Source organism: Rhinopithecus bieti, unplaced genomic scaffold, assembly GCF_001698545.2.
Source record: "Rhinopithecus bieti isolate Rb0 unplaced genomic scaffold, ASM169854v2 scaffold_17174, whole genome shotgun sequence".
NCBI lineage: Eukaryota > Metazoa > Chordata > Mammalia > Primates > Cercopithecidae > Rhinopithecus > Rhinopithecus bieti.
Window position 1 is genome coordinate 1,653,033 of NW_016808962.1, and position 15,222 is coordinate 1,668,254.

General features: G+C 56.0%; 1 protein-coding gene across 1 annotated transcript; it reads left to right on the forward strand.

Moving 5' to 3' along the window:
* The first annotated feature begins 2,964 nt into the window (after positions 1-2,964).
* Positions 2,965-7,440, forward strand: LMF2 (lipase maturation factor 2). Its single transcript, XM_017888103.1, has 14 exons — positions 2,965-3,116; positions 3,666-3,919; positions 4,023-4,051; positions 4,178-4,395; positions 4,467-4,645; positions 4,880-5,021; positions 5,174-5,308; positions 5,378-5,483; positions 5,559-5,655; positions 5,728-5,910; positions 5,982-6,150; positions 6,245-6,356; positions 6,517-6,613; positions 6,710-7,440. The coding sequence occupies exons 1-14, from the start codon at positions 3,023-3,025 to the stop codon at positions 7,016-7,018; spliced, it is 2,124 nt and encodes a 707-aa protein (XP_017743592.1). The 5' UTR covers positions 2,965-3,022; the 3' UTR covers positions 7,019-7,440.
* The last annotated feature ends 7,782 nt before the right edge of the window (positions 7,441-15,222 follow it).

Here is a 15,222-nt window from a genome sequence, read left to right on the forward strand (position 1 = left end):
CCCAGCACTTTGGATGGCCGAGGTGGGCGGATCACAAGGTCAGATCAAGACCATCCTGGATAACACGGTGAAACCCCGTCTCTACTAAAAATACAAAAAAATTAGCCCGGCATAGTGGCGGGCACCTGTAGTCCCAGCTACTCTGAAGGCTGAGGCAGAATGGCGTGAACCCGGAAGGCGCAGCTTGCAGTGAGCCGAGATCACACCACTGCACTCCAGCCTGGGCGACAGAGCAAGACTCCGTCTCGCAAAAAAAATAAAATAGGCCGGGCATGGTGGCTCAAGCCTGTAATCCCAGCACTTTGGGAGGCCGAGATGGGCGGATCACGAGGTCAGGAGATCGAGACCATCCTGGCTAACATGGTGAAACCCTGTCTCTACTAAAAATACAAAAAAATTAGCCAGGCATAGTGGCGGGCACCTGTAGTCCCAGCTACTTGGGAGGCTGAGGCAGGAGAATGGCGTGAACCCGGGAGGCGGAGCTTGCAGTGAGCTGAGATCCGGCCACTGCACTCCAGCCTGGGCGACAGAGCGAGACTCCGTCTCAAAAAATAATAGTAAAATAAAATAAAACAAAATAAAATAAAAAATAAAAACAAAAAAGAACATTCCCAAGTGGGAGCAGAGAGCATGAAGACCTTCCACCAAGAAAAAGCTTGGGGTGCCACAGGTTGACTGGTTCAAAAGAAGATACAAAATAGCCCAAAATGAGGCTAAAACGGGGAGCAGAGCCAGGTTCAGAGGAGGAAATTTGGGTTTTATTCTGAGCATAACGGAAAGCCACTGAGGGGTTTTAGGCAGAAAACAGTGCTGTAGCCGGATTTTAATTTTTAAGGGTCATACTTGCTGCTGGTTGGAGCACGAATCGCAGAGGGACAAAAACAGGGATAAGGGAAGCCAAACAGGAAGGTTTTACACAGATCCAGGCCAGAGACAATGGTGGCCTGGACCAGACAAAGTGGAGAACAGATGAATTCAAGTGATATTCTGGTGGTGTAACTGATGGAATTCACGGGTGAACTGGGTGTTAAGCGTGGGGCTTCACTATAGTCACATTCAGCTTTTGCCTTTGAACAGTGGTGCCATTTTCCGAGATGGGAAAGGCTGAAGTTTAAGCAGAAAAATGATGAGTTCCACTTTAAATATGTTAAATGAGATGTTTAGGTGACACCCAGTAGATGTCAAGAGAGCAACTGGATATATAAAGTAGATTTGGAGGAAAGACCTGGGATGGAGCTGCAGATCTAGCAGTCGCCCTAATACAGGCGATATTTAAAAATCATAGAAATAAATGACACTGTTCAGGGGAAATGCATCAGAAGATCACCCAGGCCCTGTCCTGAGGAACTCAATACTTAGAGACTAGATAGAAGAAAAAAAGCAGGCAATGAAATAGAGAAAAAATCCTACTACCATGTTTCAAAAAGGAAAGAGTAGGCCGGGTGCGGTGGCTCAAGCCTGTAATCCCAGCACTTTGGGAGGCCAAGACGGGCGGATCACGAGGTCAGGAGATCGAGACCATCCTGGCTAACACGGTGAAACCCCGTCTCTACTAAAATACAAAAAATTAGCCGGGCGAGGTGGCAGGCACCTGTAGTCCCAGCTACTCGGGAGGCTGAGGCAGGAGAATGGCACGAACCCGGGAGGCGGAGCTTGCAGTGAGCTGAGATCCGGCCACTGCACTCCAGCCTGGGCGACAGAGCGAGACTCCGTCTCAAAAAAAAAAAAAAAAAAGAAAGGAAAGAGTAGCCAGTCCAACAAATGCTGATTTGAGTAAGAGGACACTTCCAGCGTTCCATGGATTGGGTAGGATGGAGATCACTGTTGATCAAAACAAGAAACATTTAAGTGTCGTGGACGCCAGACTGAGCTGGGCTGAGGAGTGAAAACGAAGTGCAGATATGGAGCAGACAGCTTCACAGAGGTCTAGACAGGGCTGTCAAATATGGAAGAAACACTAATCGCTAACAGAATGGAGCACAGCAACAGCCTGAAATTGGTTTGAAAATCCAAGATAAAAAATCCCTCTGATGTCGTGATCCGGACCTCTCAAACACACAAGCATGCTCTTAATAACTGCAACAAAAGCAATAACGCTTTCTAGTCTATTCCACTGCGTTGGGGAAACGGTTGGTCACCACCCACTCAATCATTCACGGCTCGCTGACGGGTAGAGACCTGCAATGACAGCTCCACGCTAATCTAACAAGGGATGATTTGGGAAGGCAGAGATGGATTTTAAAAAGAAGCAGGGAGCCCAAAGCCAGCGCGGCCAGAGCGCCAGATGGCCATAAGCGTGGAGGCTGCGGGACGCCCACAGCCCCGGGCCCGGAGCCCCGCCCCGCAGCCCCCACCCGCCGGCCCACCCCGCGCCCACTCCCCCGCCGCCCTCACCTCTTCAGATTACTCGCCAGCTGGGCCGCCACGTCCACCTCCCCAGTTCTTGGTGAGGTCAGCGGATGGGCTTGCAAAGAGGTGGGCGAAGCGCGCCTCACGTCCTCCATGTCCGGGAGGGAACGGGCGGCAACGAACCGCAGGGCTGCTTCCGAGGGGTACGGCGTCCTCAGCCCGCCACTAGTTCTGAGGCGCCATTGCTGTTCCCGCCCAGGGATGCTGTAGGCGCGGCGTCGCGCGGCATGTCTATGACGTAACGCGGCCAAAGTGCAAGAGGGCGCTGCCCCGGCGCCGCGCGCCGCAGCGCACGGAAGAGTCGCGGGGCAGGGTAGCGCCGGGCCGAAGCCTGGCGGGCGGTGGGCGGGGCTTTGGGCGCCCGCCGGTTTGGACGGCGGTCTTTTGCCGCCGTGGGTGGGGCGGGACGGCGGGGCCTGCGGCTGCCGCGGTGGGCTGGGCGAGCAGTGAGGAGGGCGGGTCGGGCCTCGGGGTGCCGCCGGGCGAAGGTAGGGCGGGCCGTGAGCGCAGCGGGCGGGGACGAGGAGCGGACTTGGGCTGCGCGGGCGGGGCGGCCTGGAGCTGCGCGGGCGCGGGGAGGACGGACCCTGCTCTAGCGGGCCGCGTAGCGGACATGGCGGGCTCCCGGCTCCCGCGGCGGCTCTTCCTCCAGGGCGTGGCGGCTGTCTTCATGTTCGCCTTCGCTTCCCTCTACACGCAGATCCCAGGTGAAGGCACCCAGGGTGGGACACCCCCAGCCTCGGCGCGGGACCTTATGCCCTCTTTTCTCTGTGCCCGGCACTCACGCAGTCTGGGGTTGGGAGTGAGGGCCAGGCCTTGGCGTGGCCGGAGGGGGTAGGGGCGGAGGTTCGTGTCCTGCAGGCCTCTGTGGGGGTAGGAATCTGTGCGGTGATCCGTTTGCTGTAAGGCTCTGGAGTCTGAGCTGGGGTAGGGGACAGAACTCAGAGAGGTGGGAGAGAGGCTTCCTCCCAGACCTGGTGGTGCAGGGAGGAGATCCGGCTGAGACCTGGAAGAGGGCAGTGGGCTCTGCTGGGTGGAGGCCCTGACCCCGCTAGTTGGGCATGCCTCTGGTCCTGGGACGGGGTTTTGACAGGTCCTGACCTGGGGACGGGCTCTGGAGGGACTGCGGACTCTGATCTAGGGATGGAGGTATCCGCATGCTCTGACCTAGGTTGGAGGATCTGCAGGCCCTGACTCAGAGGTAGTCTAGTCTGCAAGGGTTGTCCAGGGCCTGGCCCTGACGTGCCCTCCCACAGGACTGTATGGCCCAGAGGGCATCCTACCCGCAAGGAAGACGCTGCGGCCGCAGGGCAAGGGCCGCTGGCAGCAGCTGTGGGAGACCCCGACGCTGCTGTGGGAAGCGCCGAGACTGGGGCTGGACACGGCCCAGGGCCTGGAGCTGCTGAGCCTGCTGGGCACACTACTGGCCCTGGGGGCCCTGCTGCTGAACCCACTGCGTCACCCCGTCGTCTACCTGCTGCTTTGGGCTGCCTACCTTTCGGCCTGCCAGGCAAGTGGAACCCCTGTGACCAGCTCAGTCCACCCCTACTCCTGCCTCTGCCTTACCTAAGTCCACAGACACACTCACTCCCTGACAGCCCCTCTCTCTGCAGGTGGGCCAGGTGTTCCTTTATTTCCAGTGGTGAGTGACCGCTGGGCCTGGGGCTGCGGGAGGCTGGGTGGGGGTGGGGTAGGGCCTCTCCTGGGACCCTCCCAGGGGAGCAGCTGTGTTGGGAGGAGCTCTTGGTGCTATTTGCTCTCCCCATAGGGACTCCCTGCTGCTAGAGACTGGCTTCCTGGCTGTGCTGGTGGCCCCGCTGAGGCCAGCCTCCCACCGCAAGCAGGCCCCCCAGGGCGGGCGGGCAGGGGCCCTGCCCCATGAAGACCTCCCCTTCTGGCTGGTGCGATGGCTGCTGTTTCGCCTCATGTTCGCCTCAGGCGTGGTCAAGCTGACCAGCCGCTGCCCCGCGTGGTGGGGGCTCACTGGTGAGGGGCCCTGCCTGGACCTGGGGTGGTCTGGGGGCTCTGCCAGCCCTGACTCCTGCTCTCCCCTGCAGCCCTCACCTACCACTACGAGACCCAGTGCCTGCCCACGCCCGCCGCCTGGTTCGCACACCACCTGCCTGTCTGGCTGCACAAGCTCAGCGTGGTGGCCACCTTCCTCATCGAGATCGCCGTGCCGCCCCTGTTCTTCGCCCCCATTCGACGCCTGCGCTTGGCTGCCTTCTACTCGCAGGTGGGTGAGGGCCGCAGCTGTCAGAGAGAGGCAGATGGGGCTCGGCCTTCAGCGCTGCTCAGCGTGCCCTATTGGGGACAGGGTGGCTCCCAGGGACAGGTGGCAACCGCTGTTGGGAAGGCCTTGTAGCAGAGGGATGCACCCCGCAGGATGGAGGTGGGTGCCTGCTAGGTAGGGCTGTGTCACAGGGCCGGGCGTCCGTCTCCGGGAGCACTGAGAGTGGGCCACCCCCAGGTGCTGCTGCAGGTCCTGATTATCATCACTGGCAACTACAACTTCTTCAATCTGATGACACTGGTGCTCACCACTGCGCTGCTGGACGACCAGCACCTGGCTGCTGAGCCTGGCCATGGCAGCCGCAAGAAGATGGCCACCTGTGCGTGTCACTCATCCTGGGCTCGCTGTCACCAGCCCCCTGCCCTCCCGGGGGTTCTCCCCTCCAACACCCCCACAGGACTCCCACTCTAACTGCACCCCAGCCTCCTGGCTAGGGACCCTGTGCTGACCCATGACTGTCCTGCCCCATAGCCTGGCCCAAGGCTCTGCTGGCCACACTGTCGCTGCTGCTGGAATTAGCCGTCTACGGGTTTCTGGTCTACGGCACTGTGCACTACTTTGGCCTGGAGGTTGACTGGCAGCAGTGCACTATTCACTCCAGAACCAGTGAGTGCCGACTTGGGGGGGGCCAGAGGGCAGGGGCGGACCAGTCCTCACACCCTCCTTCTCCACCAGCTTTCACCTTCCACCAGTTCTCTCAGTGGCTAAAGACACTGACGCTGCCCACCGTGTGGCTGGGTGTGGCCTCCCTGGCCTGGGAGCTGCTGAGTGCCCTCTGGAGGTACATGGCTCAGGAAGCAGGGAGGGGGCACAGGTGTGCAGGGCGGCCATGACAACCTTGGGTCCCTACCCACAGGTGGACCCAGGTGCGGGGCTGGCTACGGAAGTTCAGTGCTGCAGTCAAACTGTCCCTTGTGAGCACTGCGACCGTGGCCTTGTTCTTGATCAGCCTGGTGGGTAGCACTGCAGGGCTGGGGGGCAGGCCGGGGGCAGGACAGCCCTGAGAACCGCCCACCCGCCTCCAGGTGCCGTACTCCTACGTGGAGCCCGGGACCCACGGGCGCCTCTGGACTGGGGCCCACCGCCTGTTTGGCGCCGTGGAGCACCTGCAGCTGGCCAACTCCTACGGCCTCTTCCGCCGCATGACCGGGCTTGGTGGGCGGCCTGAGGTGGTGCTGGAGGGCAGCTACGATGGCCACCACTGGACGGTAAGCCCTCCCAGAGCGGGCAGGGTGGGGCCCAGGTCAGCTGGCCCAGCTGACCTCGGCCTGCCTGGCAGGAGATCGAGTTCATGTACAAGCCTGGGAACCTGAGTCGGCCTCCCCCAGTTGTGGTGCCCCACCAACCACGCCTGGACTGGCAAATGTGGTTTGCAGCCCTGGGCCCACACACGCACAGCCCGTGGTTCACAAGCCTGGTCTTGCGCCTGCTGCAGGGCAAGGAGCCAGGTGCGAAGCGGGGTGGGGAAGGGCAGGGTGGAGAGGGAGACAAGAGAGGGCGGGGAGTGTACTGCGGGAGCCACACTGACCCCTCTCGCTGCAGTGATCCGCCTCATCCAGAGTCAAGTGGCCAGGTATCCCTTCCACAAGCAGCCGCCCACCTACGTCCGAGCCCAGCGCTACAAGTACTGGTTCTCCCAGCCTGGGGAGCAGGGGTAAGGCCGGGCACCGGGTGGGGTGTGGAGCCCGGGGAGCAGGGTTAAGGCCGGGCACCGGGTGGGGTGTGGAGCCCGGGGAGCAGGGGTAAGGCCGGACACCGGGTGGGGTGTGGAGCCCAAGGTGCCGCCAGGCTCTGAACATCAGGTCCCGCTGCAGCCAGTGGTGGCGGCGCCAGTGGGTGGAGGAGTTCTTCCCACCTGTGTCCCTGGGAGACCCGACGCTGGAGACACTGCTCAGGCAGTTTGGGCTACAGGTTAGGGGGTATCAGCCAGGCTAGGGGAGGTGGCAGGGGTGACCCTAGCCTCCTGGGGTGAACCCAGTAAGCACTTCCCCAACCTCCCTCCCACAGGACAAGAGCCCAGCCCGGGCCCGCAGTACCAACAGCACTCTGGCCCAGGCCCTCCACTGGACTCGCACTCAGCTGTCTCCTCTGGAGGCCCCCGCCCTGCTCTGGGGGCTCCTCGTGGCCATAGGGGCTGTCCGAGTTGTGCAGGCCCTGCTAGCGCCCTGGTCTCTCCGGTCCTCCCCCCTGGCACCAGCCAGCGGGGAGAAACGCAGGCCAGCCCCCCATAAAGACTCTGGAGCTGCCTCCGAACAGGCCACCCCAGCCCCCAACCCCTGTACCAGTAGTTCACGGACCGCCCGGCGAAAGAAGTAGCTGTGTTCTCCCGGCCGCACATCCTGAGAGGGCTGGGTCCCTGGGACTGCTCTGGCCTCCGGCAGGACAGGACCCAGCCACTGTGCCTTAGCTGACCCTGCAGGTCCGGGCACAGGTTGGGGGGCTGCCCCTGGGGTTTGCAGGGTGCTGCATTGAGGGCTCTAGGCCCCACCCCCACGCCAGCCACGCCCCTCCCCAGGACTCCCACTGTTGCCTCTGTGATTGGCCCAGGAGGGAAACACAACCCAGCTCAAGACCCTTCTCCTGCCCTGGGCTGTGGGGGTCTGAGTCTGGAACCCCCACCCCGGGCCCCATGCCGGAGGGGAAGAGGGGAAGCACCGTCATCTTCCGCGTCCTCTTCACACCAGCTCATCCTGCCCTTTAGATCTGGGCACCAATAAAGGCGTCTTTTGTGCTTGGCTGTGTGCCTGGTGCTCCTTTACCGGAGGCCTGAGGATGGGAGTGTCTCCCCTACTCTGGGCAGTGGGCCCCCAGAGCACCGTCAGGCTCCCCCACGGCGTGGCCCCCCAGGCACCCTCCTGCCCCATCCTTGGCATTCTCTGTAAGGAGGCCTGGCTTGTCATTGTCCACTGCCTGACCACAAAGGAGCCTCAGGCCTGGCACAGCCCAGTGGACCTGTCAGCTCCACACTCCAAGGCTGGTGGTGGAGCTGGTCCCTCCCTTCCCACCTGCTCACACTTCCTGGCCTCAGGAAAGGATGGAAGGGCCGGAGTGGGCAGGGGGTGAAGGAGAGATGAGGTGGGCGAGTTAACAGAGGCTTCTCTGCAGAGTGAAGCCAGGGGGAGGGGAGCTGGAGGCCCTGAGTTGGGACGGAGGAGGGAAGGTGCATCTGACGCCCCCAACCTCGATCCTAGGAAGAAGACAGCAGTAGAGACAGCAGTCAGGGCGCCGTCCAGGTTTATGTTTGGGGTCAGGTTATCAATTGGAGGTCACCACCCACCCTGGAAATTCACAGCACAGCTTCCTCTGCCTCTGGCCCGTCCTTGGTACAGCCCCCACCTCCTGCTCTCCTGCCAGACCCCTGGGCAGCTTCCAGTATATCCAGCTCCCTCACGTCACTGACCTCCATCTGGCCCACCCAGACAGAGCTCCGTGCTCAAACACAGCCGATTGCATGAACTCTCAGATGCCTTCAGGGGCTCCTATACATGGAATAAACAATCAAGAAGTCAGCTTTGGCTTAGTAATAGGCTGTGCGCGGTGGCTCATGCGTGTAATCCCAACACTTTGAGAGGCTGAGGGGGGGTAGATCACCTGAGGTCAGAGATCGAGCCCAGCCTGGCCAACATGGTGAAACCTGATCTCTACTAAAAATACAAAAATTAGCCGGGCATGGTGGCGGGTACCTGTAATGCCAGCTACTTCACAGGCTGAAGCAGGAGAATCGCTTGAACCTGGAAAGTGGAGGTTGCAGGGAGCCGAGATCGTGCCACTGCANAAGCTCACTTTATGAATGTCTTCTGTGTTTTTGTTTTCTGTAACAGCTTTCTTGGTAAGTCACATGCTATACAATTCACCCATTTCAAGTGCACAACTCAGTGGCTTTCAGTATATTCACAGAGTTGCACATCCATCACCAGAGTTCATTTTATTTATTTATTTATTTAGAGACAGAGTCTCACTGTCGCCCAGGCTGGAGTGCTGTGGCACAATCTCAGCTCACTGCAACCTCCACCTCCTGGGTTCAAGCGATTTTCCTGCCTCAGCCTCGCAAGTAGCTGTGATTACAGGCGTGCACCACCACACCCGGCTAATTTTTGTAGTTTAGTAGAGATGGGTTTTCACCATGTTGGCCAGGCTGGTCTCGAACTCCTGACCTCAGGAGATCCACCCACTTTGGCCTCCCAAAGTGCTGGGATTATAGGCCTGAGCCACTGCGCCTGGCCCAGAGGCCATTTTAGAACCTTTCATCTCCTCCGGAAGAAACCCTGAACCCTTTAGCTGTTGCCCTCTGACCCATCCCCACCAAGCCCTAAGCAACTATTCATCTACCTTTTTTCTTTGTGGATTTACCTATTCTGGACATTTCGTGTAACGTGGGACCTTCTGTGTCTGGCTGCTTTCAGTCAGCACGATGTTTTCAAGGCACATCCACATCATAGCACATACCAGCGCCGTGTTCCCTTAGGAGTGAGTCAGTCCAGTGTACGGAGGGACCACATTCTCCCTGTTCTTATTCATTCAGGTATCGATGGATGCTTGGATGGCTTCCACCTTTCTTGGGTGAGTAGTGCTGCTGTGAACATTGGGTGTGCAAGTTTTTGTGTGGGATTACAGATGTGCGCTACCACATTTGGCTAATTTTTGTATTTTTAGTAGAAATGGGGTTTCACCATGTTGGCCAGGCTGGTCTTGAACTCCTGACCTCAAGTGATCCACCCGCCTGATCCTCCCAAAGTGCTGGGATTACAGGTGTGAGCCACCACGCCCAGCCTCTGTAGAACTGATTTGATGAGAAGCTGAGTCTCTAACAGATGCGGTGACTAAGAAGCTATTGGGTCAAAGAACCACATAGGCTGCGCACCAGAAGGAAACACACACAGGCTGGCACTAGTAAAATGCAAAATAAATAAATAAATAAATAAATAAAACCACTTGCATTTGTCAAAAATAAAATCTTAGGCTGGGCGCAGTGGCTCACGCCTGTAATCGGAGCACTTTCAAGACCATCCTGGCTAACACAGTGAAACCCCATCTCTACTAAAAATATAAAAATTAGCTGGGCGTGGTGGCAGGCGCCTGTAATCCCAGCTACTCGGGAGGCTGAGGCAGGAGAATCGCTTGAACCTGGGAGGCAGAGGTTGCAGTGAGCTGACATCGTGCCATTGCACTCCAGCCTGGGTAACAAGAGTGAAACTCCGTCTAAAAAAGAAAAAAAATATTTGCATAGAGACATTTGTGGCTGCTCTGTATATTACAGTCATTAGCTGGAAACTGTTTATGAGGTGATAGCTAAGTAGGGGGTCGATTAGGAGAATGAGCTATCGCCTTCGTGTATAACAACTATTGAGAAGAAATAGTTATGTGATACAATCGTAATTTTAAAAAGAGAATCTGGGCCAGGCACGGTGGCTCACTCCTGTAATCCCAGCACTTTGGGAGGCCAAGGCAGGCAAACCACCTGAGATCAGGAATTCAAGACCAGCCTGGCCAACATGGCAAGACACTGTCTCCACTCAAAGTACAAAAAAATGAGCCAGGCATGGTGGTGTGTACCCGTAATCCCAGCTACTCGGGAGGCTGAGGCAGGAGAATCGCTTGAACCTGGGAGGTGGAGTTTGCAGTGAGCCAAGATCGTGCCACTGCACTCCAGGCAACAGAGCGAGACTCCGTCTCAAGAGAAAATAAAAATAAATAAATAAGAGGATCTGGAATTTTGATCACATAATGATACCCACAAGAGAAAGTTCTGTCTGGTTACCAAGGGGACGTAGGTCCAGAATTTGTGAATAGTCAGTGAGTTTGGAGATAGGGTTTTTTTAGTTATCTTGTGCTGATGGATATATGCACGTTTCTACTTTAGTTATTACCCATTACATAACATATATGCTTGAATATTTACTTCAAGGAAACACACCTCTATAAGCGATATTCAAGAGTAGCTACTGGACTTGAGAATGAATGTGTTAGAACAAACGAGATTGTCCTATGAGAGAGGAGGCAGGAGCCAGGGAGGAGGATCCCAGGTGGCCAGGGCTCGGCAGGGAGGCAGGGCCATCGGAGGGCGGCCAACCAAGGAACCACCCTACGGAGGTTTGCAGAGGTCAGGGCCCCCCCAGGTGACTGGATTGTTGTGGAGTGCCCAGAAGACAGGGGAAGTCTGAGTTCACCAGATAACTCAGACCCACTGGAAACCCAGTGGTGGTTCTACAGAACCAACTAGCATAGGATTGGCTGCGTGAGGGTGGGGTTGGCGTCTGTCTTCACTGCAGCTCTGTCTGCAGAGCCATCACTGTAATAGCTTATAGTAGCTGCTCAATATGTGTCTGGAAGTGAATTATTCTCTAGGAAGGGAGGAAGACAGGTACAGCTCTTCGCAGAGACCTCCCACCTGAAATGTCATAGCCCCAGGCATTGGAGCTGTCCAAAACCTTGGCTTGTGGAGAATTTCCAGAAGGGGGCACTGTGGACACGGTTCAGCATCTGCCTCCCAAGGCTGGGGCTCCATGTCAAAAGAAGGTGAGACGACCGGGCACAGCGGTCACTCCTGTAATCCTAGCACTTTGGGAAGCCACAGAAGGATCACTTGAGGCCAGGAGTTCAAGACCACCTGGGTAACATAGCAGGAGCTTCTCTCTACAAAAAAAAATTTTAAATGTAGCCAGATGTGGTGGCCTGAACCTGTAGTCCCAGCTACTCAGGAGTCTGAGGCAGGAGGATCACTTGAGCCAGGAGTTCAAGGCTGCAATGAGCTCTAATTGCACCACTGCACCCCAGCGTGGCAACAGCAAGACCTGGTTTCTTAAAGAGATGAGATTGGGGTGTCCTGTTTCCAGGCATGTGGAGGGGAGAACTGGGAACTGTGGACTGTAGGGGATCGCACACCTTTGGACGGGAAGAGCAGCTCTCCAGAGCTGCACGGAAACCACAGGCAGAGGCCCTGGCTGGTGAGATGATTCTAGCCATGTGGCACGTCCAGTGGGAAAAGCAGGAACAGAGACCAGAAATGAGGCTGGGCACAGTGGCTCACGCCTGTAATCCCAGGACTTTGGAACGCTGAGGCGGGTGGTCAGGAGTTTGAGACCAGCCTGGCCAACATGGTGAAACCCCGTCTCCACTAAAAATACAACAATTAGCGGGACATGGTGGCGCACACCTGTAATCCCAGCTACTCAGGAGGCTGAGGCAGGAGAATCGCTTGAACCTGGGAGGCGGAGCTTGCAGTGAGCTGAGATCACACCACTGCACTCCAGCCGGGGTGACAGAGTGAGATTCTGTCTCAAAATAATAATAATAATAAATAAATAAATGTTAAAAATGGCAAGAGTGGCCCAATCTAGAGAAAATGTAATTTGGGAGGGAATAGCTGTCCCTTTACTGTAACCTTCTTATGGTATCTACAAAGCAATGTCATATTCTAAATCTGCAGAGATAAATTTTTTTTTTTTTTTATGAGACGGAGTCTGGCTGTGTCGCCCAGGCTGGAGTGCAGTGGCGTGATCTCGGCTCACTGCAAGCTCCGCCTCCCGGGTTTACGCCATTCTCCCGCCTCAGCCTCCGAGTAGCTGGGACTACAGGCGCCCGCCACCACGCCCGGCTAATTTTGTATTTTAGTAGAGACGGGGTTTCACCATGTTAGCCAAGATGGTCTCGATCTCCTGACCTCGTGATCCGCCCGCCTCGGCCTCCCAAAGTGCTGGGATTACAGGCTTGAGCCACCGCACCCGGCCTAGAGATAAAATTTTAAGGCGCCAAAGTCCAAGGCGGAAGTCAAAAGTTTTGCAAGGAAATCGATGAGGTTGGTGATCTGAGCTGGGCGAGGTTGGACAGATGGGTGCCACAGTCCAGGTGTCTGACTGACTGTCTCTGGCAGGTAAGCAGAGATCTAGAGCTGTCCTGTGAATTAAGTGGGAGACTGGACAGAGGTGCAGACTTCTCTATTGAGGAGAAGGTCATGGACAAGCTGGGCAGCAAGCTGGCAGAGAGAACACCCAAATACCCAGAAATTTTTTTTTTTTTTGAGATGGAGTCTTGTTCTGTCGCCCAAGTTACAGTGCAGTGGTGTGATCTCAGCTCACTGCAACCTCTGTCTCCTGGGTTCAACTGATCCTCCTGCCTTAGCCTCTGAAGTAGCTGGGATTACAGGCCATGCCACCACGCCCAGCTACTTTGTTTATTTATTATTTATTTATTAGTAAAGATGGGGTTTCCCCATGTTGGCCAGGCTGTTCTCTAACTCCTGACCTCACGTGATCCCCTCACCTCGGCCTCCCACAGTGCTGGGATTACAGGTGTGAGCCACCGCACCTGGCCCAGGAAGATTTTTTTTTTTTTTCTGAGATGGCATCTCGCTCTGTCGCCAGGCTGGAGTGCAGTGGCATGATCTCGGCTCATTACAACCTCCGCCTCCCAGGTTCAAGCAATTCTCCTGCCTCAGCCTCCTGAGTAGCTGGGACTACAGGCATGCACCACCATGCCCAGCTAATTTTTGTATTTTGTTTGTTTTTGAGACGGAGTTTCACTCTTGTTGCCCAGGCTGGAGTGCAATGGCGCGATGATCTTGGCTCACCGCAACCTCCACCTCCCGGGTTCAGGTGATCCTCCTGCCTCAGCCTCCTGAGTAGCTGGGATTACAGGCATGTGTCACCACACCTGGCTAATTTTGTATTTTTAGTAGAGATGGGGTTTCTTCATGTTGGTCAGGCTGGTTTTGAACTCCTGACCTCAGGTGATCCGCCCACCTTGACCTCCCAAAGTGCTGAGATTACAGGCATGAGCCACCACACCAGGCCGAAGATGTTTTTAGCAGGAGAAAGATCAAGCTTAGATGCAGGTTTGGGAAAATAGGTAACTTGACCAAAGGTAGCAACATGAGATTCCATACCTGGATTTTGTATACAGTTTATTAAATGGATTGGGACTGGAGCAAAAATAGATTTTTGAGGAACTACGGACTCCTGTGATTGGGGGGTAGACAAAGTACAGCAGCATCAGACAAGCCCTCGCTGAGGTACTGGGCGAGAAATCTCAGAGGTCGGGTAGAAGAGGGCTCCTGTATGAAGAGGGAAGGTTTGGGAGGGCAACCTGACTTGTCTCCAGAAAAAGCTGGAACTAGTTGGCTTAGTGGCCAAGAGAGACTGGATTGAAAATGAGGAATCATGGTGCTGTTGCCTTGTCAGGGGTACCAGCCCAGCCCATTTCTCTTAAGTTGCCGTGGGGTATAGCAAACATGCTGTAAACTCTTCCATTCCTTTGGTTATGAATTATGTCTGTTCTTTGTTTCTTGTTTGTTTGTTTGAGACACAGTCTTGTTCTGTTGCCCAGGCTGGAGTGCAGTGGCACGATCTTGGCTCACTGCAAGCTCCGCCTCCCGGGTTCACGCCATTCTCCTGCCTCAGCCTCCTGAGTAGCTGGGACTACAGGCACCCCCCACCATGCCCGGCTAATTTTTTGTATTTTTAGTAGAGACAGGGTTTCACTGTGTTAGCCAGGATGGTCTCTATCTCCTGACCTCATGATCCACCAGCTTCGACCTCCTAAAGCGCTGGGATTACAAGCGTGAGCCAGCGCGATCGGCCGTTTTTTTTTTGTTTTGTTTTGTTTTTTGAGACTGAGTTTCCCTCTATTGCCCAGGCAGGAGTGCACTGGCACGATCTCTGCTCACTGTAAACTCTGCCTCCCAGGTTCAAGTGATTCTCCTGCCTCAGCCTCCCGAGTAGCTGGGATTACAGGAGCATGCCACCACACCGGCTCATTTTTGTATTTTTAGTAGAGACAGGGTTTCAACATGTTGGCCAGCCTGGTTTCGAATTCCTGACCTCAAGCGATCCTGCTGCCTCAGCCTCTCAAAGTGCTGGGATTACAGGCATGAGCCACCTCACCCAGCCTCCTCTCTCTCTTTTTTTTTTTTTTCTGAGACGGAGTCTCGCTGTGTCGCCCAGGCTGCAGTGTACAGTGGCGTGATCTTGGCTTACTGCAAGCTCCACCTCCCGGGTTCACGCCATTTTCCTGCCTCAGCCTCCCAAGTAGCTGGGACTACAGGCACCCGCCACCACCCCCAGCTAATTTTTTTTAGTAGAGATGGGGTTTCACTGTGTTAGCCAGGATGGTCTCGATCTGATTTGGTGATCCACCCGCCTCGGCCTCCCAAAGTGCTGGGATTACAGGCGTGAGCCACCGCGCCTGGCCCATCCTGTTCCTTAATAAAGTTATTTTGAAAAATTAGAGCCGAGCGTGTTGGCTCACGCTTGTAATTCCAACCCTTTGGGAGGCCGAGGTGGGCGGATCACCTGAGGTCAGGAGTTCAGGACCAGCCTGATCAACAGGTGAAACCCTGTCTCTACTAAAAATACAAAAAATTAGCTGGGCATGGTGGCAGGTGCCTGTAATCCCAGCAACTTGGGAGGGTGAGGCAGGAGAATCACTTGAACGCAGGAGGCGGAGGTTGCAGTGAGCCAAGATTGCGTCATTGCACTCCAGCCTGGGCAACAAGAGCGAAACTCTCTCTTAAAAAAGAAAAAAAA

What these genes read in the sequence shown, in the direction of transcription:
- LMF2 (XM_017888103.1), top strand. Translation starts at nt 3,023, where the DNA reads ATGGCGGGCTCCCGGCTCCCGCGGCGGCTCTTCCTCCAGGGCGTGGCG. An exon ending in CACTATTCACTCCAGAACCA is followed by an intron (nt 5,309 to 5,377) that starts GTGAGTGCCGAC and finishes CTTCTCCACCAG; the next exon opens with CTTTCACCTTCCACCAGTTC. An exon ending in TCCCAGCCTGGGGAGCAGGG is followed by an intron (nt 6,357 to 6,516) that starts GTAAGGCCGGGC and finishes GTCCCGCTGCAG; the next exon opens with CCAGTGGTGGCGGCGCCAGT.